This window comes from Numida meleagris, chromosome 14, assembly GCF_002078875.1.
Source record: "Numida meleagris isolate 19003 breed g44 Domestic line chromosome 14, NumMel1.0, whole genome shotgun sequence".
Taxonomy (NCBI): domain Eukaryota; kingdom Metazoa; phylum Chordata; class Aves; order Galliformes; family Numididae; genus Numida; species Numida meleagris.
Window position 1 is genome coordinate 654,243 of NC_034422.1, and position 23,649 is coordinate 677,891.

At 42.8% G+C, this 23,649-nt stretch overlaps 1 protein-coding gene across 2 annotated transcripts in view; it reads right to left on the reverse strand.

The window, feature by feature from the left end:
• The window catches only part of PPIL2 (peptidylprolyl isomerase like 2), a 60,130-nt gene that overhangs the window by 32,922 nt on the left and 3,559 nt on the right, over positions 1 to 23,649 (reverse strand). For both annotated transcript variants that reach the window (XM_021412315.1, XM_021412316.1), the window contains exons 6-12: positions 17,128 to 17,179; positions 14,882 to 14,973; positions 14,346 to 14,435; positions 7,064 to 7,139; positions 6,164 to 6,324; positions 4,599 to 4,674; positions 3,319 to 3,425 (exon numbers count right to left, since the gene is read on the reverse strand). In XM_021412315.1, the coding sequence (XP_021267990.1) occupies positions 3,319 to 3,425; positions 4,599 to 4,674; positions 6,164 to 6,324; positions 7,064 to 7,139; positions 14,346 to 14,435; positions 14,882 to 14,973; positions 17,128 to 17,179 (654 nt within the window). The remainder of the gene's footprint in view (positions 1 to 3,318; positions 3,426 to 4,598; positions 4,675 to 6,163; positions 6,325 to 7,063; positions 7,140 to 14,345; positions 14,436 to 14,881; positions 14,974 to 17,127; positions 17,180 to 23,649) is intronic.

The window sequence follows — 23,649 nt, forward strand, 5'->3', positions numbered from 1 at the left end:
CAGCAACAAAGAGCAACAGGCACACTGCTACAACGCAAAGAGAAGGGAGAACAGTAGTGTACCTTTACTCATTTGAGGCACAGGTTGAAACGGGTGGAAAAAGGTCCAATTTATCTTCCAAAATCTCTATTCCGTTTTCTCAGGTCATTGCCTTACATCACACATCATCTCTCCGGAACCTAAGTGAAGTTTTCTGGTGCTTTGAACAAGCGATTTCAGACACAGAAAATACCTGGATTCCAGCCCTATCTCATGCTCTCTTTCTGTATCCTGCCACTAAGTAGCTGATGATGACTTCAATCATACTGCAGAACTGACTTCCTATCCTGGATCAATACAAAACATTTCATGATTAGGGTTTTGGAGCTTGGAAGATTCTCATCACTACCAATCTTACTGACTGGTACCTTAAAGTACTACTGTATGAAGACGCCTCAATTTATTTCTAAGCAAAAGTTTCCAGACACACACACATAAACTGAACTCCAAACAATCTGTACTGCCGGTTCACTCACAAAAGCAGGGAAAGCTATTTCTTATCCAAAGAGAACTGGAATCACAAGAACTGGGGACCGAGTAAGAATCCAAGGCTGGGGAGGAGAATGCTGAAGACAAAAATGACACCGAGTAGACCTGAGCAGCAGTGCACACCACTGATTAGAACTGAAAAAATACGTTGTTTAAATAGAGAGCCCATAACCATAAAAACTCAACCGAAGACTCCAAAGCAGACGTGCACTCTATGACAGCAAGTATGTCATTTGTGGTTCTCTATTTCGGCAAAAAGACTTCACCTCAAAATGTATATTTAAGTCTTGCCCATAAGACTATTTCAAAAAGTAATTTGAATGTTTTAAGTTCTACCTCTAGATACAGGTACTAATTTATCATGCTTATATAGCAACTTAAGACTCAAGCTTCCTAAAGCATTTCATGATCACATACTTGCAGTACCCTACAATTTCAAGCACTGCTAGCACATCTTCCGTAATAATCCGAGCACAGGATATCACTCAGCAGTTACAAAAAGGAACCTGTGGTCAGGTCAAGGCAACAACCAGTCAGATAATGCCCAGTTTTTAAAAAAAGAAGCTAAGTACCACTGTACTATAGCTCATAAATCATATGCTTTTTCCTGCAATTGCACTGCTTGAGAGAGAGAGCAGATAAATGAATCCCCAAATTATACACATTTTGGCTGAATTCAAACAGCAATGGCAGCCCACTACTGTTATCAACTCTCTCATTCACTCAAGTAGCACAGAGCTGCGTGCCAAACCCAGGGGCTCCAAATCTGCTGGCATTATCAGTGGGTATCAATACAGTGCTTTGGGCTAAAAATTGTTTCTCACTCCATTCCTTTCTGAAAAGCTGTTACTACCTTTGCCAGCTACACTGAAAGAACTGATTTAACAGACCTTGGACAATGACCTAAAGTGAACGTTGTGAAAACCTGCCTAAAGCAGTCTGTTCTTCTGCCTATTCTAAATATATGTATCTTCTACCTCAATTAAGCCAAAGGTCTTCTTTGTGTCAAACATATCTGTATGAATTAAGCAATGACAGAAACAGATGGCCAGTGTTCATGCAGGTCTGGTTGTGCAAAATGGTACACAGTGTGTACATAAGAAGCAGTGTGTGAAAGGGAGATGAATAGGGATTAGAATAGAAAAGAAGGAAACACAATGGATATCATACAGGAAGTTTATAATGGGCAACTGAGCCTGAGTCCTCAGGACTGAGTGATACTGGTGACACGCGTGGCCAAAGAAACCATGCTGATAAGAATAGCTGCAGCCAGTCTGTGTTAGCCAGGAGCCAGTTTCAGAACATATGGCAAAACAATGATTCAATGCAATCTGCTCATTCTGCTGCTTCCCCCAAATATTGCTGTAGTAACATCCTCTGCTTTTTGCCTTACTACATAATGTTACTATTTCAGAGCATGGAAAACACCTGCATGGATGACAGAGGCCTACAGAATTACTAGCGCCATAAGCTGCTGTGGAGATTCTCATATTCTGTGTGTAGATCAGCTTGAGAAGTTTGCACATATCTTTCTCCTTGTTTGTGAGAGAAAGGAAGAGAAGGGGAAGCTGGCAGGACTGTCTTGCTCATTCGTATTCCTTTCTCCCAGCTGTGCACATGGTGAGACAAAAAAGCATGCATTCTCCCACTGCATCTCTGGATTCCACACCAGGCACCCCAAATCACAGCCAGCATCACTGTCTTTAGTTGTGTGAGGGTCCGGACAAGAACATATTTGTTTCACCATTTAAACCCCAAAACATCTACTTTCAGACCTCTAATTTCCCAAGCTAAAAATCTCAGTATGCAATGGAAGGTTTGGGCTTTTTGTACTAAAAATATTTTCCTTTTACAGATATGCCTGTACAAATAAATAACCAAACACACTAGCAAGCAGTGACATCTGAGATGTCAGTGTTGCCATCATGCATTCGTCTAGGATGAGTCTTACCATGTTTGTTATTTTAAGAGCCACAGATTTCCTGCAGAACCAAGCTGCACTGACTATAAAAAAAAACTCCAGTCCACTGATTTTTAAATGAATGCCTGTCTACCTGTTAATGGCAAAGGAAAGATACTTGAAAACTTGAGCCTTAAAAAAGGAGACAGCAGGAAATAAAAAAATGAAAATAAAAAAACTGTAAGGTTTTTGTTTAGGTTTGTTCTGTAAGGCCCAGGATTTAGAAAGGAATCTAACAGTTTCTGGGGAACTTAATCAGGTGTATTCAGATGGCTCTGTTTCATCGAGGTTCTTGTCCTGGTTCTTCCAGTTACCTGCTGTGCAACCTTGTCTCCCTTCTCTGTGCTCTTTCTTCTTTTTTATCTCTGCCTTCCTTATCCAGTCACTGCCTGGGTCACTATATTCTCAATCCTCTGAAGCTCTAAACACACAGCTTGACATGTTGTAAGTTGCCCTGCTAAAATGTGCGACACTGCTCAAGAGCCCATTTATACACACAGTAGTATAATATATAATATATATAAATACCACAGTTGATCACCCAGTCTGGACCCATAATGGATGCAACACAGCCATTACATGCAATTCATGTGTTTGAATACATCATTTGACATCAAAAAATCCCTGCTCTGTGAATCTCCTAGAGTATTTTGCTTGAAAGATGAAATTCCATACAGAAAATGCACCAAAATCACCAAGAGCTAATTATTTACCTGTATCTATTACAACTATACACTACTCCCCATCTCTGGACATTTCCATTGCCAGCTCCTACTATATTTGTTATCTAGAGATAAATCAGAAGTTGCAGCCTTCAGGGCATACAGTACCATGTCACAGTGCAGCTCCAAATTTAAGTCTCCTTTGTTAGTGTGAAGTCGTACATAGCCCTTCTTCTTCACATATTGGTATCTTACAACATCATCTTCAATAGCAGCTGCAACAAAGCAAAAAGCAGTAATTAGCTCTCTAGAAGTTTGTTCATCGATCAGCAAACAAATCAGATTCTACTGTCTGGCTTCTTCCTCTGGAGTACCAGGTCTTCAGGGACTGTACCCAGCAATTTATCTGATAACCTCACATTAATCTCTCTGTGCAAAACACTTTCCATTACAGAAAGCCACCAGCTCCTTGAGAGCCAACAACATAATCAGTATTTTTAAGTCACAGAAACATTCAATATTGCATACTATAATTTTCAAGTGATGTCTACCAATCACAGACATTACTTCGAAACCAAGTAATTTCTTGTCAAATTTGGAAGTTAAACAGGTTGTCATCAGCCAACCACAAATTGCCGACATATGAGGATCTATCCATAATGAAGCTAAATTACTGGAAACATTACTGGAAAGTCAAACGAAGGGATCAGACTAGAATATTTCCACTTCTGCCGTGTCAAAATGCCCAGTTAGTCAAACACTTTCAGTGCTCAGAGATCCACATGTTAATTGCCATAATTCAGGAACCAAACCTAATAAACACGTAGTTTCAGTAACGCATTCAATCTTTGTTCAGTACTTCCACATTTTAGAGCCAAAAGCCAGACTTCTCTCTCCACATGGGTACGCTAACTGCTCAGCTATTTAATCAATGTTCACATTTAGTAAGGCCTATAGATTTGTATTGAGACTAGAAAACAAAAGAAAATCTTTATATTATTGAAATGCACTTTTGCATAGAGTATAACTTTGAGAAGTAGTAAATCAAAAGTTATCATTAAAAAATTGCCATTAATCTAATCAAAATTAGGTTAGACCAAAAGGGTGCTAAAGATTTTGTACACAGTATGAGGTGAGATTATACTTCTACTGCTAACTGGCGTAAGCAGATACCCCATTTTGCAGGTCCTAGGCATAGAAAATACATCAAACTGAAATTAATGAGGTAAGTAACTGCCACCCAAAGATTAAGCTAATTCATAATTGCTCCATTATTTTCAGAATGAGATCACTGGAAAATACATATGCATCTGCTTGGGGGATACATTTGCAAGGCATCATCACTGATTGCTTATCAACGCATTTCTTATCCCCACAGAAGTGTGTGTGCTCTAGGGAGCACAAACTGCAAGGCAAGCAAACAGCTTGTAAGCATGTAGATCTGGTACCTGCTTCATGGGTGGTTTCAGGTACCATCGCAGTGGAGGTGAAGGAAGCACTCACTGCGCCAGTGGAATAATGAGCCTGTTTGCAGAAGAAAAAGCAAGAGAAAATGACATTAGATCTTAGAATTTATCTATTTTAAATACTATATAAGTAGTAGATTCTATACAAGCAGTATAAACACACAACTGGCATTTATGTCATACTTCTGACCATAGGCTTTCTGCTCTAGCTCCTATAGAAAGGGACACATATACGACGCAGTGATATTTCTCCATCTGTTCCCTGCAACATTTCTCCTCTAGTTAAGGCTGCCCAGGCACTGAGCTGAAGGGGCTTATTTCTTCAACAACAATTTAATACATTATTATGCAAAGATTTTATAATCTGAGTTTACTTGTATGTCCACAGATGGAGGTATGACAGGAGTACTGCTGGCAAGGCATCTGTAAAACTCTCCAATGTTGCTGAGTAAGAGGAAGGAAAATCCAGTGAAGCACAGAGACAAAACAAACCAACCTGTGCACAGGCCCCTCTGCGTGCACAGGCACTGTCCCATGGCTCTGATTTAAGCTTCATAATTCTTTTGCAGAAAGGAAATGTCAACATCACACGTGGATTTTACAGCAAATCAGAAAGACTAATAAACACAGAGATACTTTGAGCGACTCTGGGGCAATGCTCAGAGAATATAGGCCAATGCTCTGACCACCAGGTTACACTGCCTACTACACAAGTTTATGGTTAGCCCGTTTACATCGTGACCTGACACTCCAAACACAGAGTTCATCATTGTCTCTTACCTCTTTTTTCTTCCCTAAATCTTTCATTTTTGTATAATGCTATGACACCCCGAAAACAGGACAAGTACAATACATCGTGTACACTCATTAAGAAGCTATCCTCCAGCCTCCTCATAAAAGACCATATGCTGCATTACTACTCTTTTTTGTGTAAGTATGATCAAAGAATGAGGACACAGATCTCCCAGAATTATTAAAGGAAAGAAAAATACTCTAGCTTGGCTGGAGGAAATCTATATGCAGATGACTGTTTCTTTGGATAACCATGAATACACAGTACCATGCACCTGGAAAAACATCCTTCAAAATATTCTGCAGAAAATCCTGCATTACTGTGGAAAAAACGGCAAAGCAACTGAAGTTGATTTATGTATTTGCCCACACCAGAAATGATTCACTTGCACTGCCCCTAAGGTGTGTTCCCTCTGCCAGTAACTGCAGGAAGCAATGATAAACAAATTCAAAGCAGGAGATTGCCATCTGGGAAAAGATTCTCCCAACACATACATCACAACCACATAAGAAAGATTCCTCCTTCTTACTGTGCTCTATTTCTAAAATGTTTAGGTTCGTTTATAATGATTCAGCAAAGGGCAATTCACTGACACACACAGTGTAATCCTATGGAATCCCAGTTTGATTCTCCTATTCTCATCTATGATAAACTTCCATGTAACTGAAAACACAAGGGATGGTATCTGTTTATCCTGCAATATTCTCTCTTCAAGAAGTAGACTGGTGCCAAAGTACAAATTAAGTCAACTTACAGCATTCAGCTTATCCACCTTCTTCTTTTCGGGAGCCTTCATAGTAGCTGCTAGAATATCATCCCCTTTGAATTCCTTGTAAAGCTCCAGTAAAGTCTCTCGGGTCTCTGTATTTGTATTTTTCAAATAATAAGATGGATCCAATTTTGCTTTTTCTTCATCTAGATAAGACAAAGTTAAATCATTATGAATTAAAAGAAAAATTTTATATTGTTCTCATTCAGCTTATTACATTCCTTGTTACACAAAAGTCCTCCAGATAATATTTCTACTTCTTTTTTTTTAAAAAATAAATCAGCAAATAGACCTCATCAGAAACAGTTCTAGAGGAAACCCCAAGGACTCAGGAGAGAATTTTTTCCTCCAGTTGTGTAGTATCAGCAGATATCAGCAAGCATTTAGCTATCAAAGAATCACAAAAAAACTGCAAAGCAAATTCCTTAGTTGAGATATGCACAAAGAAGAACAAAAAAAGGTATTTTATTTTTTACTGAAATAGTTTTAGGAGTATTTTAGAAAAATGGATCAATCTTAATTTAGAGGATGCCTGCTGCCACCCAGACAGAAGGACGGGCAACACCTTGGTGATGCAGTTAATTGCACCAGAGTGCCCCGCACACAGCAGGTGAGAGCCGCCTCTGACGGGACACAGGCTTCCTGGCCTTAGTTCTGGTACAAGGCTACTGGCAAATTATTTTTCCTCCTATGTTCAATTCTCTCTCTCCGCGTACTCTTAAAGGACACGGAAAACTTTCTGTGTCTGTACAGCACTCAGAGACAGTTCACGATTCCTAAACAAATCACATCTTTGTTTCAGAACTTATCAACATTTTTGATGTGAAAGGGCCAGTTCCAAATTTGGGCTGGTGTTTTCTTAGCCTACCTTCAATTCAGCCTTACCTGGATCAACTACTTTTATGTTGTTCTTAACATGAAAGAAGTTAGAGACATTGAATTTATCCAGGTTTGTTGGATCCTGAAAATAATGATAAGAAAAATATCAGGGAGCTGCACAGGCACCCATTTCATGCAACAGATCAGTTGGGAGGGCAGACAGTCCTACAATAAACTAACAGGAAGAGACAATAAATACCATACTCTCCAGACCAGAATGGTTGGGAAAAAAAAACAACACAATTCCTTAAATTAATCAAACCCGATAGGTAACTGCCAGCCTGCTTAGTAGGCTCCTTGAGGAGCCTGGAATTCAGTCCCAAACGCAGCAGTACACACATTCTGCATGCAGAAGTTGCTAACAGACCTAAGCGGCGTCTACCTCATACAAGGGAAAGGGTTGAGCACCTGCAGTCTCTGATCCTTTCCTTTATCCTGCAGTTTGATATAACAGCTAAGCAAATTCCCAACAGCTCTCTCCCCCATTTATAACACTGTGCTGATTCACACGTGTTCTGTGAACCTTTGTAATGCGTTTCAAAAATACAAATTAACTCTAGAGCAAGTCTTTGCAGTCAGAGCTGTGCTGCTTTTCATAGTGAAATCTGTGCTTACAGCATGACTTCAAATATACATTTAAAATACTACAAAGGGCAATGAGAAGTGGCCTTATGAAAACTCTGTTCAAAGACCACTCAAAGAAAAAAGCAAAAATACACAGTCCATTAACTGTGAGTCTTTATACCATCCCCAGGCAAGTTTCAGCACAACTCTGACCTTCTCTTAGAGAGCAAGACAAGGAATGCCCACTGGTGATCTAGGCTACGTTATACTATTACTGAACTGTCCTTAATCTTCCTCTTACAGTGATGTGAGGGTTTTCTCATCAAGCTCCTCTGCAACAAAGAAAGGGCAAAGCATCAGCCCGGGACAGTCCAGGAATTTCTGGAAATTCCATCTTACAGAAGATAATTTAAAATCCATAATACCTTAATATACTACACTTGTATGTTCAGAATGAAAATATGGCAACACACTAAGCGTAGGACTGTAACACTGACACAAACAGCATTATCCCAAACAAATTTAACAAAACTTCTCAGTCCAGCTCTGTTGTTAAGAAATCGTGACAGTTCTATCTCTGCTAAATGTAACGGTTAACTCAAGCAGAGCTGGTAGCTCCATCCCTTGCTAAACGATCTAATTATGCCCTTCATTTATAAAATCAAGCTATGCTAGTCTGCACCCTAACGATGACCTCCTGGCTTTCTTTTGTTCCATTAGCAGCCACATAATCATTTTCCATTGCTTGCTGCCCACCCCGCTATATCAACTCTGACAGATTTTCATCTGAAATGGACAGACCAAAAAATACGTATTTTAAGATACTGCATTAGAAGCCGATCATCTCTGAACACATCTCCTGAGGAACGGGAAGTCAGGACCTGCCCCCGGGGGGTGCCCGCCCCTGCAGGCAGCCGAGCTCAGGGGACGGGGCCCTGCGCGCCCCACGGAGCTGCGGGTTGTCCCTGTGCACTGCAGGGCACTTGGACCAGACAACCTTTACCAGTCACTTTCCAGCTCAAACGATTCTGTGATTCTACGGTTCTTTATCCATATTTGTATCCTCTGACTCCCGCGCTCACGTGTATTTTTTTATTTTGTGTGAGTAAAAATACGATCGTCCTCACATACATTTCTGCGTATATACAAGCAGAGACAATTCCAGCCTTGCGCTCTGACAGTCAGTGAGATACATGGAGAAAACCCAGACAAAGGGCTCAGCGTGTTTCCAGAAGACACAGATTGCCTGCTCCCTCCCAGACATTCCTCACTTATCACACACTGCAGCTTTTCCTGACAGGAATCACTGCCTTGCATATCAATGTGCCACCACTAAGGATGAGGTAAGGAACACAGCTTACCCTTCCCAGGAAAGGAGGAAAATAATCCGCATATTAATATTAATGCAGACAAATGGATTTACAGCAATCCACATTTCTGCCATTCATGGCAAAGCTGAAGGGCAAGACTGACTCCCAAAGCGGACTTCTCATGGGGTACAGACGGGAGGGGAGAGAGGTCAGGAGACAGCAGGGAAGATGAAGCAGATAACTTCACCGTGTTCTTCTAAATGAAGCTTCTAGATTTACTGATTTGTACATTGTTCAAAAGTAAATAGCAGTATATTGCAATTATTGCTGCCTTAAGAAACCCAGTGTATTGTGCTCAGAGTAGCATGACTCAGATTAGCTCAGACTGTTTTGCAGCCACGATTCATTCAGATGCTCACTGGCTTACCTCGCCTAATTGCTGGCACTGAGCAACTCTGCAAACCTGTTTGTGTTTTCCCTCCCTGCAAGGCACTTCCCGGGGCTCAATGTCTCACTGCTGGCCTCCCCAGGGGCAGCTCGCCCACCGCAGCACGCAGGCTGCTGGGCTGCACCCCACCACCTCCTCTCCAAGCCAGCACACCCACACCACCAGGACACAGCGAGGACCACATGCCCTGCTCTGCATCACAGTCAACTGGGCTGCCTCAATAAAAGCTTTGACTTGGAGCGTTTTCTTTTGTGCTCCTGATTCTGCACATCAGGAGTCTCACCATACACTGCGAGGAGGAAAATCCACACGTCTGCTCCAAAACCAGGAACTGAGTGCTGCCTAACTGCGCAGAAACCAGAAGCTGAGATGAACCGTGACGAGGAAATGGGCCTACTCTCACCTCAGCGTGGCTAAAAATACGTATTCCAGCTGCCACGGGCAGCAGTCTCTGGGTCCCTTCTTAAGGCTATGAACTATGAACTGAAGTTTAGCACGTTATTGACACATATACAGGCTTCAACAGGCTGCTAACTATAATGCTTATTTGATGTTTTCCTGAAAGCCCAGCTCTGAAAACAACGAATCTCAAGTTTGATTCCTCTTTTCTTTAAATCTTTCCACTTTTCTGTTTCATCTCTTTAGGGAAACAGTTTAAAGCCCATCAGTGTGAAGCAACACCTGCAGAGCCCTCAAGGTGCAGGTTAGGGCAGCACTGCTGCGGATCGCTGACTTCTCAGATGCACGACTCCCTCTCACAGTTCAACCGGCCACAGCATTTACCAAATTACCTTCAGGAACATTACTTTCAAATGACAAAATTTGGAAGTACAACACCCGTGCTGCCTTCCTTGATAAAGCACGATTCCAAGCACGTTACACTTAATGGGAGCTTCCAGCATATTTTAATGAAATGGCACGGCTGCTTTCCAAACAATTCCCAGGTGTCATTTAAGCTCTGAAAATTGTATTCATGGATAAAGGCACTCAGCCCACACTGGCAGCCTCTCCCTTGGCCGCACTCTCCTCAAGGGCTTTGCATTGACTGCAGAATGATGGCAGAACGATGGCATTAGGTTTCCTCTCCAGATCGGGGCCATACTCGCCCTCCACAGTCGCCGTGCCACGTTCCTCTCAGCCACCCTGCCCATGCATTCGTGCGGGATTTGCCCTCAAAGAGCCCTCGGCCACAGCTGAGAGAAAGGCTGCTCTGACCTTCTGCTACACAAAGAGCAAACAAAAAAGAGACGAGGAATATCAACGAACAGCGCGCAGCTCTGCCGCCTCCACGTTAGTTCGTTAGCGACGCTTCCTGCCGCAAATGCCAATGGCATTTCACAGCTTGTCAAGATCTACATCTTGACCACGGCTGCTTAGGTGGTACAGAAACTGTAAAACTGACACAAAAAATATCAGTACCCACATGAAAGAGATACAAACCTGTGCAGAGAGAAAAAAAATATCAGAAATACTGATAATACAGAGGGAGAACCTGAGAAAAAACAACACCTGCACCACAGAAAAATGAAAGTTTGAGTGGAGTTTGTGGTAAGACCACACAGCTAAGAAAAGGCAAATACAGCGTGGGGGTAAAGAGCTACAGCCGAAAGTAAGCAGCAATGCTACGACTGCTACACTTCAGGAAGGGGTTCACGCACCGCATGTTCTTCTGACATGGTCAGCAAGATACCAAACCAGAATAGGTGACATCTTTTGCCTGAATAACTACATCGAAGTTTATGTCAACTCCAAGTCTGGAAATTAATCTCACACACCAGGGTATGATGTTATACTTGAGGTCCTGCCCTGAGTGGCTGGAAAACATTGCACAGGTTGATGAAAAGCTGCTGCGCTACGCTCCAGGACCTCTGCATTTCAACAGGGAGCAAGGCAATTTCTGTACATGTAAGTGCAGGAAGCACTGCGGACTCGCTGGTAAAGAGAAGCCTCTCATAGACCTAGGACAGTGGTATTAATGACTGAACAAGTGCTGCCGCTTTGTTTTTTTCAGTTCCAGATCCAAAATAATTTGTCCTTTTTAACAAGTAAGCTAAAAAGCAAAAGGACACAAATAACTGTCACTAAAAATGAGAGTCCAGCCAAGGCAGTGCTCACCAAAACAGGTGGCAGAGAAGGGCTGTGATCAGTGTTTGAACAACGTGTAGCACTGAGAACGGAACAAAAAGAATTTTATGCAATTACCTCTCTCCTGTAAAGAGCAATTTTTAAATTTCTTTTTAAATTACATACATTAGGAGACAGAGGTTAAGTCTGGGGTCACTTGCTATTCTGGTAACAGAACATCCCTAGCAGCTGTAGGCCTGCTGTATCAGCAAGGAAAAATGTGACTGCACAATCTGTATCATACATTACTCAGATTTTCCATTTATCATTTCACTCCCCAGCACAGGTACTCATCTGCTTCCTAGGACGTTCAGAGTCAGACTAAGGAAACATTATTTTCTATCGATAAACATAGCTATTACAGACAGTCCTATTCAGCTGTTATTTGCAAAGCAAAGGATGTTTTTATAGCAACTTTCTTTATATTTGTCTTTTGGACAAACAGCTGGGTCAGTGCTACCAAATCACTGCCAATCCCAGCGCCCTCAGATACCACAGCACTCAACTAACAGGTGGCAATGGGAAAACAAAAAAGCGATAGATTTCAATGGAGAATGGAAAGGTTTTTTTAAGAGAAGCAGGATTTGGGACAGAGCTCTGGAGCTACAAACTGAAACACAACAGATTGCAGTCACAAACTCTGGCCAAGAACCAAAGCCACAGGTGGCAGAGCTTGGCAGGGCGAAGGCACCACACTGCACACAGTGTTGGCAGCGAGAGAACTTAGAAAGGAGACACTGGTTTGTCTTTTAACAATTTACATGAAGAAAATAACAGCAGGTTCTTACACCAAATATACATCAATACTTTGAACACCCAGGTGCCATACCATGTCCGGTTGCGTTCTGCCCACAGCTAATCAAGTTGACTTTGGGTGGCGTTTGAGTAGAATGAGAACAATCTAGGTATGGCTGCAAGTCAGCAGCAGGTGTCACGCCGTATGTTCAATGGAAAGCGGTCAAAATCTCTTCCAGTCCAATCCCCAAAATGAGGACAGATTTGCTTTGTCTAATCTTATTTGAGAATAGTATGCCACAAGATTGTACACCACAGAAGCGTAGTTAACAGCAATCTGTAATGAGCAGCTCACTCACGATAAACCCGTCTACTCATACACTAAGAACATCGTTCTAAATGAAGGTGTGAGAGGTACAGGAACGTATGGCAGTGACTCCTTTTAGCTGGAAACTGTTCATGGACACGTTACTCCAAGCAAGAAAGAAATCCAACATGGTAAGAACAGAGTGGAGATGAAAAATATTGATAAAAAAATACATGCAGACAACAAAATTTTTGCTAGTTATTGCATTTTGGGATTTAGGAGACCAGAGGATATGTGGTTTTTATGAAAAATCGAAGCTACGCATGTAACAGGACTCTTTGTATCTATACTCATATATACACACTCTATGTATACATTCAATTCTGAACCCACAAAACGTTATCAAATATTTTCATATGACTGCATATTTCAATTATTTGCTCACAGTCATTTAGTTTTCTATCCTGACACAAATAAATAGTTTTTATGCACTCACGTTGTCATTTTTCACTGTTCCAAATCCATTAGCAACCAGGCAGTTACATTCAAGTTCCATCCAACATTCTGCTGGGAGCTCTCAATATGAGAACAGCTATGGTTTTTGCATTCCTTGAGTTAGAAACATTTTACTTTGTTGTGTTAGCCTGAAGAGTTGTAAGTCCCAAAGGAACAGAGGGAAAATATTTATAAACATAGTACTCCACACCAGGGAGCAGGGAGGAAGGGATACACTTCATTTACGTTTATACATAAATGAAATACATTTTTCTATTTGAATTAGAATGTTTTACTCCTGGTTAGTGGCAATTATCTGATGATGAGAGATGCACAGACTCATCAACCCCTTAATAACGACCCTTGAATTTTTTTGCCCTATCTTGAAACCTCGCAAGGTTAAAACATCTGCTTTTAAACAAGCCTTAGACCTTCTTACACTATATTTCACTTGTAAATAAGTATTTCCAAAATTTGAAATACTTATTTACATTTTTACATTTACAATACTGTTTTAATAAGGTTTTAATTTCGTTAAAAAGCAGCAAAAGAAAAACATAGGAACCCACTCAGAAAAAAACCCAAACATTCCAAAGGAAGCACTTCAAACCTTGTGGTTTGCTGCTTAACCTACTCTACATATAGAGAAACAGTTTGTAAAAAGTGCTCTTCTGAACCCCGACTGCCTTAGGTACCCTCAGAAGAATAAGAAGGACAATCAGCTCCAACCTTAAAGTCTTACACATACAAACTTCCTAACTTGGTGTTGGCTCTCAAAGAGCTGGAGATGATCCTGGAGTTATCTTCCAATAAATCCGTGCTATCACAGCATTTTTTCAGTTAGAGAAAACAGTTAGAGAAAAACAAAACTAAAAACTTACGTGTAGGTGTATAATTAAAACTTTTGATTGCACACATCTTGTATTCAGTGAAATAGTGAGCAACTGCAAATATATTTGTCAAAATTCACATTTTTACACTGCATCAACTTTTCTTGTGCACCATCCATTTTTTTCTTCCATTTATACAGTTCAGCATTCTACTGATCTGCAAGGCATGCAAAAATCACTGTAGAGGTTTGTCAACCTTTATGTTATATGGTATCTTTGTGGCTCATCTGGATAATAAAGGCAACAGAGCAGCTCCTCTTCTGCTTCTCTCCAAGACACAAATACAAAATAATGCTTCTCTGTTCATTTATCCTGTGTTCATGCTGTAACACTGTACATAACATTTCATTTTCTGAAAAATGAAAACAGCAACAACACCTGTATCATAAGATATGTAATGGAGAGAAAGGTTTACCTGCAGTGTCACAATGTCTTGCCGAGTGAAGGGCTCATCCGTCAAGAGATCCTTGTAGCACTTTGGTTTGATGTTCAGCTGCTCAACTGCCTAACGGCCAGGTGAAAGATACAGATATTAAAAAATGAATGCTAATGTGTAAATATTGCAAGTAATTGCATGATACCACTCAAAAAGCACAAATGATAAAACAATTCTGCTCTTCATCCTCAACTGGCAGCTGCAATGTTATCACTGTATGCTTGAAGACAAAAAGCCATTTAATCTCTACAAAAGTTTTAAATAAATTCATTCACTTCCAGGATAAGTATTTTACAAATGATAGAAGACAGGCAGGTTTAACATGGAGCTGACATCCACTCTGCTGTTACCACAAGTCAGCGAGCAGTTTGTGAGGTCAGTCCATCTCCTTGTTCTTCATTTCCTGGGCTGTATAACAAGAACAAAGCCTACCTACCTTTCTAAACCTTTTTGTGATCTTGAATGAAAAACAGCAGGTATAAAATAATAATAATGAAATGCAACAGACAACATACCTCATAGGCAAACACATTTCCCGTTGTCTTGATGGCCACAATGTGGGAGTTATTGGTGAATACAGTAAACAGCACTGGGCAGTGGTATTTACCTGAGGGAGAGGAAAAAAGTTTGGATTTAGCATGGAGCCCTTACAACTAATTTGAAATAGCTAATTTCTGTTACTTCTGTGAAGGATATTCACATTTCTTTTTAATATGAAGCATAAATTCAGAGTGTATTTAATGTTGCTTTCACTGGGCTTTGATTCTTCAGAGCCAAAGAGGAAAAAAAAAAGTTTGACATCTACTGCCCTTAATCTCCCAACACAACTTCATCCATCACACACGGTATTGATGAAGCATGACATTATAATTGTTACTGTTGTAATTAAAGCTCTGCTGAGAGCATGAGCCAGAACCTTAACACACCCAGAACTCTACTTCTGGTGCTGTTCCCAGAAGTACAAGTTTAGCTTACATCCAATGAAAGTTCATAGTGACTGCTGTTCTTTCCAGAGAGGAGAGTGTTTTGCATTCAGATGTGGCAAGCAGAATGCCATTAAACCTGAACACGTTATTCGATAAGGAACACAGCTTCTGCTCTCACCAAGCTGTGAATTTTCCCCAGGAGGGTCAGCATAAATATTAAGCATGTCAACAACGAGCACGCTGACGGAAGCCAATGCATGAGGAAAAAGAAAAAGGTCTGGATGAGCTCAGCAGAAGCAATTAAAAGAGGTTATTAATACTTGATCATTTTGCTAGACCTGAGTGTTTGGGTGAGATTCTGGAACAGGTTGGGCCTGTTTGGTTCTTTTTTCCCTAATTACCATCTGAAAATCAAAACCAGCAGGGAGGCCAGAACAGAGATTGCTCACAGCACCTGCAGAGATAGCGAGGGAAGCACCTGCAGCGCATTTAGTGATTAACTGATTGGCCAGAGGAGGCACCGACCTCCAGCGTGGAGAAGCAAGCAGCAGCTGAGGACTATTTCTGCTGATGTCACCAAGTTGAAAGTAAATGACATACTCAGGAGAAAGTTTAAAAAGGGCCTTCGAGTAGTGGCAGTGGGGTATGGCTCAGCTGATGGATCCACAAACACACTAATGAAATGTGAGGCCTTGCTCCAGCTGCATACACAGAGAACAAATCACCACGATGTCAATCCTAGCAAGAGCACAGTGCCTGAGGTGACACTGAATAACAGGTACTCTGCTAAGCAGGGACTGTGAAGTAGAAGGAACTGCTATATCTGAAGACATTTTTGTTGTACAAGTATGAACAGAGAGGATTCTGCGGCTACAGCAATGGCTCTACATGTTAATATTTCAATAAGGGCCTGCTGATAGACAAAAACATAACAAGTTAGTCTTCCCTATTTTATTGCTTTTTCCCTCGATTTGCTAATGACACAGCATTCACCTTTATATGGAGAAGAACTCTATGACTGCACTGCTGCTGTCTTTCCACCCCAGTAATATCAACTGGACTTCTTCAAGGAAAGCACAGATTCACAATATCTTTCAAGAACCTTGGCAACAGTTACTACCGATCATTTTTAACAGGCTGCTCTTGGGACAGATGGAACACAAAACACAGAGGAAATCCATCAGCTAGAGAACAAACCTTGTATTCTGTGCACCCTGTTAAGATAAGGAAACAGACAATCCAGAATTTTATTCCCACCTAATCTTTTCCAGTCTCATTTTGAAGAGGTCATTATCTGTCTTGCAAAAGAGAAATTCATCTCCACTTATCTGTTTTGTTCCAAGAATCCTCTCTTTGACGGCAGATTTCGTACCTTTAATTCTGCAGAAATACAGCTGGAGGCTGCTTTCTCATGTGCCTCTAGTGACAAAATCCCTCACGTTCATTTAAAACCAATTCCTTTTACAAACAAAAAGTTGCCCGAAACCAAGTGAACAGCAAATAACACCACAGGTAAATTAGAAAAAAAAGAGAAAATACAGAAAGAGCCATTTCTGAAAATTTTCCTTAAAGTGAATGTTACCTTACTCCAGCAGTAGCTGTATTAAAAAGAAATTGCTGAATAATTCACAGTTCCCCAGTATAGAGAAAAACAGAAATGGGCTTTAAAGGCAAACACGCTGATTGCGGCAAGCAGTTATTCTACTCAAAAAACATTAAAGCCAGGATGGAGCAGAAGCTGCATCACTTCACCGTGAGTGGGACAGACCGGGATTTATCAAAGCATTCATTAAGAATGAAACAAGCAAACAAGAACAGAAAGTCAGTGTACTCACCTTCACTGTTCTTAGCAAAATTCAGCTTTATAAGGGATTTGGCATCTAGCTTCTAAAGAAAATGAAGCATGAGGAAAATTAATGACAACAGAATCTAAACATGGAAATAACAGAAATGGTAACATCGGTGTTAGCACTTTAATAGCGCATAATGTATTAATACTACGTTACAAGTTGCCTGAATCATCAAAACCCTGGGTAGGTTACAGCCCACAAAAACAAGGCTCGCAGCACAGGAGGACTGGGATACAGCTGATTTATTTACAGCGCTGCAGTCCGATACCGCACGGGGCTACGCAAAGTGAATGAGCCTGAGGGGTTACACAGCTCTGCCCGAGCACAAACTGACCAGGGATTCTGCACAGCAAGCAGAGGCAACGCCTGCTGCTGCCGACCAGAAGCGACGATTCAGCAGAGACCTCTGAAGAGAGTCACAAAGCCAGCGTGTTATTTCGGCAGTCAAGCTCCCTACCTCTTCTAAGATAACTGTAATTTTTCTTTTCCTCACCCCTTCAGGGGCAGCATGCCCCCGGCTGGGCGATGCCCCCGGCTGGGCAGCGCTCAGCACAGTGCTCAGCACAGCTCCCAGCCCAGAGCCGGCCCTGCCAACCTCCACACTGAGCCAGCATCTCAGAGGGAAAAAAGCCCTCCAATAGTATCAGCTATCAGAAATGGTTCTGCTGCCAAATGGACTGTTAAAAGCACACGAAGCACAGGGCCTTTTCAAAGAAACCGTCAGTTCTTTTTCCCAAACAGGCAACTGAGCAGCTCAGGGAGGTTTTATAACGCAGCCAGCTTTTACAAACAGGTTTGAGCAGAGATCTGCCAGCTGTGGGGCCGGCGCTGTGAGTTCGGTCGTGATGGCAAACAGCGATAACCACACCAGTGAAACCCAGGCAGTGGGGTTTTCTGCCCAGTCAGAATTCCTAGTTCTGGTTCAGGGCGTAGGCGCTATGGCAGCGGGGCTTGTCTGCTCGCAGGAAGGCACCTCTCCAAGCAGTTTTTGTCCACTGGTAGGCTGATGGGCTGCCAGAAAGGGAACCATCTCTGTAATGTATTAGCCAGAAGTGCAATAAGAGCTAATAGAAAAAAGATGGAGAAGGGAAGAGAGAAAAGCCAGGTTGGGTGATACTGTTTTTCTTAGGTGGATTTTCCCCAAAACACATCACCAACAAAATGAAAGCATCGTCTACATGCCGCTGGGTTACAAAGAAAGATGGCAAAGGCAACAGCAACTCTGAAATGACTAAGAGAATGCAGAACTTTATTCATTTAATTCTTTATCTTTTTACTAGAACAAAATTGTCAGAGAAGCAGTAGGTGAATAGCTGAGCTGCCAAAACGAAGGTAGGAGCCTGGACAGATCTGTTCAACTTAAATAGTAACACAAAGCAGCATCCATCTGTGTGCATGTTGCAGGACAGCCCAGAAATTAGATTCCCAAAAAAAACTCTTTAGAAATACCTCTGGAAACACTGATCACCTAAAGATTGGCCTTTCCGTTATCTTCCTGGCTAACAGGATCATATCATCAGATCATCTTCAAACAAAAATGGAAACAGTTTCCTAAGAAACAGCGTGGTGTGACTGAAGATTCCGGTTTATATGCTGACAGAAATCTAGGGGAAAAGAGAGACTGAATTCCTGTACAGACGTAAAGGCAGCAAAAGCTGCAACGCACCTCATCTGCCAAAGTACGATGTACTGTCAGAAGTGCTGCCAAGCCCTTGGGCTCTTACCCCATACCCTGGGGAACTGCATGGCATTTCAGGTCACATCTTTCTGTACTATAGAAGAAAGGTTCATTTTCAGCATCAGTTACTCGTGCTGCATCAGCTGCTTGTGCTGGCATCCGTTCCTCACCAAAACCAGCTCTTATATGTCAGCAGTAAATTAAAAAAAAACAAACAACACAACCGTGATTTTCATGTAAGATGTGGTAATGTCCTGCCTGGAGCCTCTTCCAGGATGAGAGCTGTGTATGAGGGAGTGCTGCACGGACACAGGCTCAATGCCTGCAGCGTGCCAGCCCTGCCCTCCCAGCACACCCCAAATCACGAGGGAGCTTCTGAGCGCTGACAGCGGGCCGGGGCTGTGCCACCTGCTGTATGAAGAGGCTCAGAACCAGACTGAGAGCTGCCCACAAGAAAATGTGTGGAAAACAGTCAGGGCAACAGCCCAGAGATACTGCGAGAATGAGCACATCTAATGCACGGGAAGACAGGAGGGGGATTCAGTCTTTTGTCAAAGGAAATCTCTGGAGCACCAGGACAGCAAAGCCAGGCTCTGATCCGCTACAGAGCACGGCCCCGGCCTACAAAGGCTGCGTGGTGCCGAGACCCAACTGCAGCATCGCACAACCACGCGCAGTGTGCCCGGAGGGGAGCACAGCCTGCACACAGCACTTCCAGGAGGGCCGGTATGGAAAATCGATGTTGATCTTTCACAGAAGCAGAGAGACATCTATGAAAGATGTTACACGGGAAACTATGAAAGAACATGATATCAAACTATTTTATCCCCGCTGCCCCACCCCATGTTCTTCATTTCATTTGAAAACACGGTTATCTCGCATGTGGGTGAATCTGCTGTTACTTGTTCTCCATCAAAAAAAGGCACAGCTTTCTAAGCATCCTCAGTTTGTTGCCATGGCAATGTCCATTATGCCACAAACAGGCACCAGCCTTCCCAAAGAGACAGCAGGAGTGAATGAGCCCTTACATCAGCTAAAGCGCTTGTTTTCATGAATTTCTTACCAGTAATAAAACATAAGGGAGCTGAAATATTGAATGCACAGCTCAAGATCAAAACCGTTTCTGAGCTGAGCTCCCCCCACGCACTTATCACCCAGTTTCAGTCAATTTCCAGTGAAGAAAAGAAAAAGCAATGTTTACAAAAAGCACTTGATCTAATTAAAATTCTAAATTCATAACAAAGATGAAAGGCCGCAAGCACGCGCCAGTTCCCCTAAGCAGAAATAAGAGCTGTATATTCACTGCTAAAAGCATCTGAAGCAAGAATACGGGAGAGCAGACGCGCTTAACGGCATGCAGCGCCAGATGCTCCGCAGAAGGAAGGGCTGCAAACACCCCCGAAGAAAACCAGGGAGTTCTTTCCCTGCTGACTCCTCTCGCAGGCACGCTCCCACCAAGGCAGCCCCGGCGCCCCATCTGTCGCTGACACCAAAGGGCGCTGCCTTTGTCGATAGCCAAGCAGAGGTCGTTAGGGAGCGCAGGTTAACGAGGCACGGCGGCAGCTTGAGGACGGGGCACGGCGGTTGTTTCGAATCAAATCATCCTTTGTCATTGCCGTGTCTCTCGTGAAGATACGACCTACAATCCTCGTGCATCAATTAGTTACACTCCCCGAATCCCTCCGGCCTGTGGCAGCATGTTCGTTTTGTTAATGAGGCTCTGACCCCACTGGATACGCACCAGACTGCCAAACAATGACGATGGACGCGTCTGACTCCAACCACACGTGGGCAGTCGGTGACACGCAGCGAGAGCAGTCTTTCGTAAGGGCAGACCTCGCTGCTCGAACAACACGAACAGAGCTAACGTTCATACGTTAAAGGCTCAGGAAGCAGACACCTTCCTCAGGCCCCTGGCAGGAACACGCAATCACCCAGAGAAGCGACCCCGGGAAAAACTGACATCGCACCCGAACTCATTGAGAACACGAGGACAAAGCCACCCCGTGCTGGCACTGCTGCTTGGCGGGCTCTCATCCCGCCCACACAGGCAACACGGAGTTACTCCAAATATAAAAGGAAGCCAAACCAAATTATAATATTGAAATACAGCTCTGCCTCCCGAGCACCAAATTTAACTTAACACTAGCAGATGAATTTTGCACTAAATTCTTTAGAGATTACACCTGTTATTCATTGCGCCCAACTTCCAATTTCAAGAAGCCCTCGCACCATTTTCCATGATATAAAACCTTCAAGAAATACTACAGTGTTATTTGAATGCTCGAATTTGAGTAACTCCATGTATACATTCGCTTATTTTAGATGTAATAAATGAATTTAATGATAACAAAAGGCACTGGAAATCCACAGCAAGTCTACACACTACGGGAACGCAATGGGAAAGAGCAGTACTGGTTTAATAAGACAAGCTGCATTCATGCAGTTCAGTGATTCATGGGAAAACTGGGGTCAGTGGCCAAAAAGACAGAACAGTCTCCTGATTCAAGCTATGGTTTCTATGTTCAGTTCAGCAGCGCCAGTGCTAGATACGTGTTGTATGAACAACATCTACCAAGTGTGAAAAAGATAAAAAAAAAGATACTCTCATGACACTGCTGTTCTAACTGTGGCTTTCACCCTACTACTGAACCAGGGTGGAAATGGACACGAAGGATCCTTCGCTACCCACTTCCTTCGTATTTCCCTATTTCAATATTAATTAAACTGACACCATATGGTCACCAAAGCCTTGTCCACACAATCATAAAGGTATGCTTGCTAACACGCACGGCTCGCAGACAGCAATAACGCTGCTGTACCAAAGAGCACATTAACACAAATTACCATGAGAAAAAGAGGCGCAGTTCCACGTGTAAGATTAAACCCTCAATCTGAACGCACTCAGGAGCCTTTCAGTCCAGAGATGCACAGCCATAACCAACACGCTTTAGTCAAAATAAACCTATGCAGAAGCATCAAAAGGCTGCTCTCCAATTTTAGTGAAAAACAGGCAAGCAAAGGTCTGTGGAAAACCTCAGGCTGCATCTCATTTCACACAGTTTCACAGCTGCAAGTTCTCCAAGTGTCACAGTCACAAAAACCTACCTAATGTGCACACTTCCACCACAACAAGGAAAACGAAAAAAAGGCCATCAGTTCAGTCTGTAAAACCTAGATGGGAACACCGTTTTGCTGTAAGGGAAAAGCATTAGAAATAATGCTAGATACATTTATCTGTCTGTGCCCGGAGCTGGCCTGCTGGATCAGACACTGCGTGCCCCCAGCACCATTCCCAGCAGCGCAGCACGAAGGAGGCACGGCAGCTCAGCCAGGGACTCGTGGCACCAGGGGGTTTAAAGCTGCTCCTTCTGATGAAGCTCTTGGACTATAGGTCTGGGCAAATCCCATCTTCTTTGCCCTCACTGTTTCCCAGAGATGTAAGGATTTGAAGAATAAGCTCACCTTTCCAGATGGACAAAGGCCAACCACCATTAGTGATGGCACATGCACCACTGTAAAGCACAGCTACAGTTTCAGAAGAGGAACAACCAACTATCCTATGTTCACCAATAAGAAAGGAGAGTGGGAAAGTTTTGGAAAACCCATCAGAGAAAGCAGTCCTTTTTCTGGTTATCAGCCTCAGTGTCACCCCTGGGCCCTGCTGCTTTTTATGACCATTTCCAGTCACAACACACAAATTCCCCCCTGCTCCTCTAGGCAGGAACCCCTCCCAAACGTGCTTCCATCCCACGGGCAGGCGCACCCCGACAGAGCTGAGCAGGGCAGCTGCTCCAGGACACCAGCACCCACAGCAACACTCAGCCAACCAAAGCACAACGGCACTGGGCCCAACTCCTACTCACAGATACCAATAGGCTTCTGAAACCCAGCGAGAAAGAGAAGATTGTAACAAATTCTCACATTCTGACAGCACCCTTCACACCTCAGCACAAGCTCAGGACACGTTTTCTGTCTTTAACTAACATCGGTAATAAAGATACGATCTGACCACCTGATCCCTTGGAAACCAGTGCTCCTGTGCCCGGCTGGCGGCCGTAACACCACTCTGTGAGCAGCTACCTGCTGGCCCACGAAGCCCAAGTGCTGTTGTCAGTGAAAAGGAATGAGCTAACTGTGACTTCCCTGGTTACCACTCATTTTGTGCAGCTTTAGTGCAAACATAAGCCAGGGCAGCACGCTGGCCAAGCTGACAGGAAAGCGAGCAAGCCAGCACTGTCTGACAAGCTGTGGTTCAGCTGCCAGAGATGCACTGTTTCTTCCAAAATTATTGGTGCAGTAACAGAAAAATGCTTCTACTGCAATGTATTCTTAATGGAAAAAAAAAAAGAAGGAAAAAAGAAAGAACCTAAAAAGTTACTTTGTGAAATAGCTCATGAGAAAGTCTACACAAAGGTGATTTGCTTCTCTGGAATGGATATTGGTGGCAATACTTGAACTTCAGAAGGACGTTCAGAAAAGGAAGAGTATACACCATAAGGAAATACAGGGAGGGAAAGCAAATTAAACTTAACAAAGAATGGCTGCAATCTTGGCATTGCAAACTTTCTTTTGAGAGGAAGGCCGGTCCGAAAGTTCAGAACTTGAAAGAATCAGAGAAGTCACTCTATCTACTTGTAAATCCGCTCACAAGCACCCATTTAATAACATCCCAGCACAGCCCCAGCTCCTGAGAGCACCGTGAAGTGCAGCGTGTCAATGACTGCGAAGCTCTCCAAAGCCGCACTGAGGGGGCTGCCTCAGAACACAGCCACACAGAACTCGCCACCACCACGCATCAGCAACACCTCTCCCAGGTGGCCAAACGA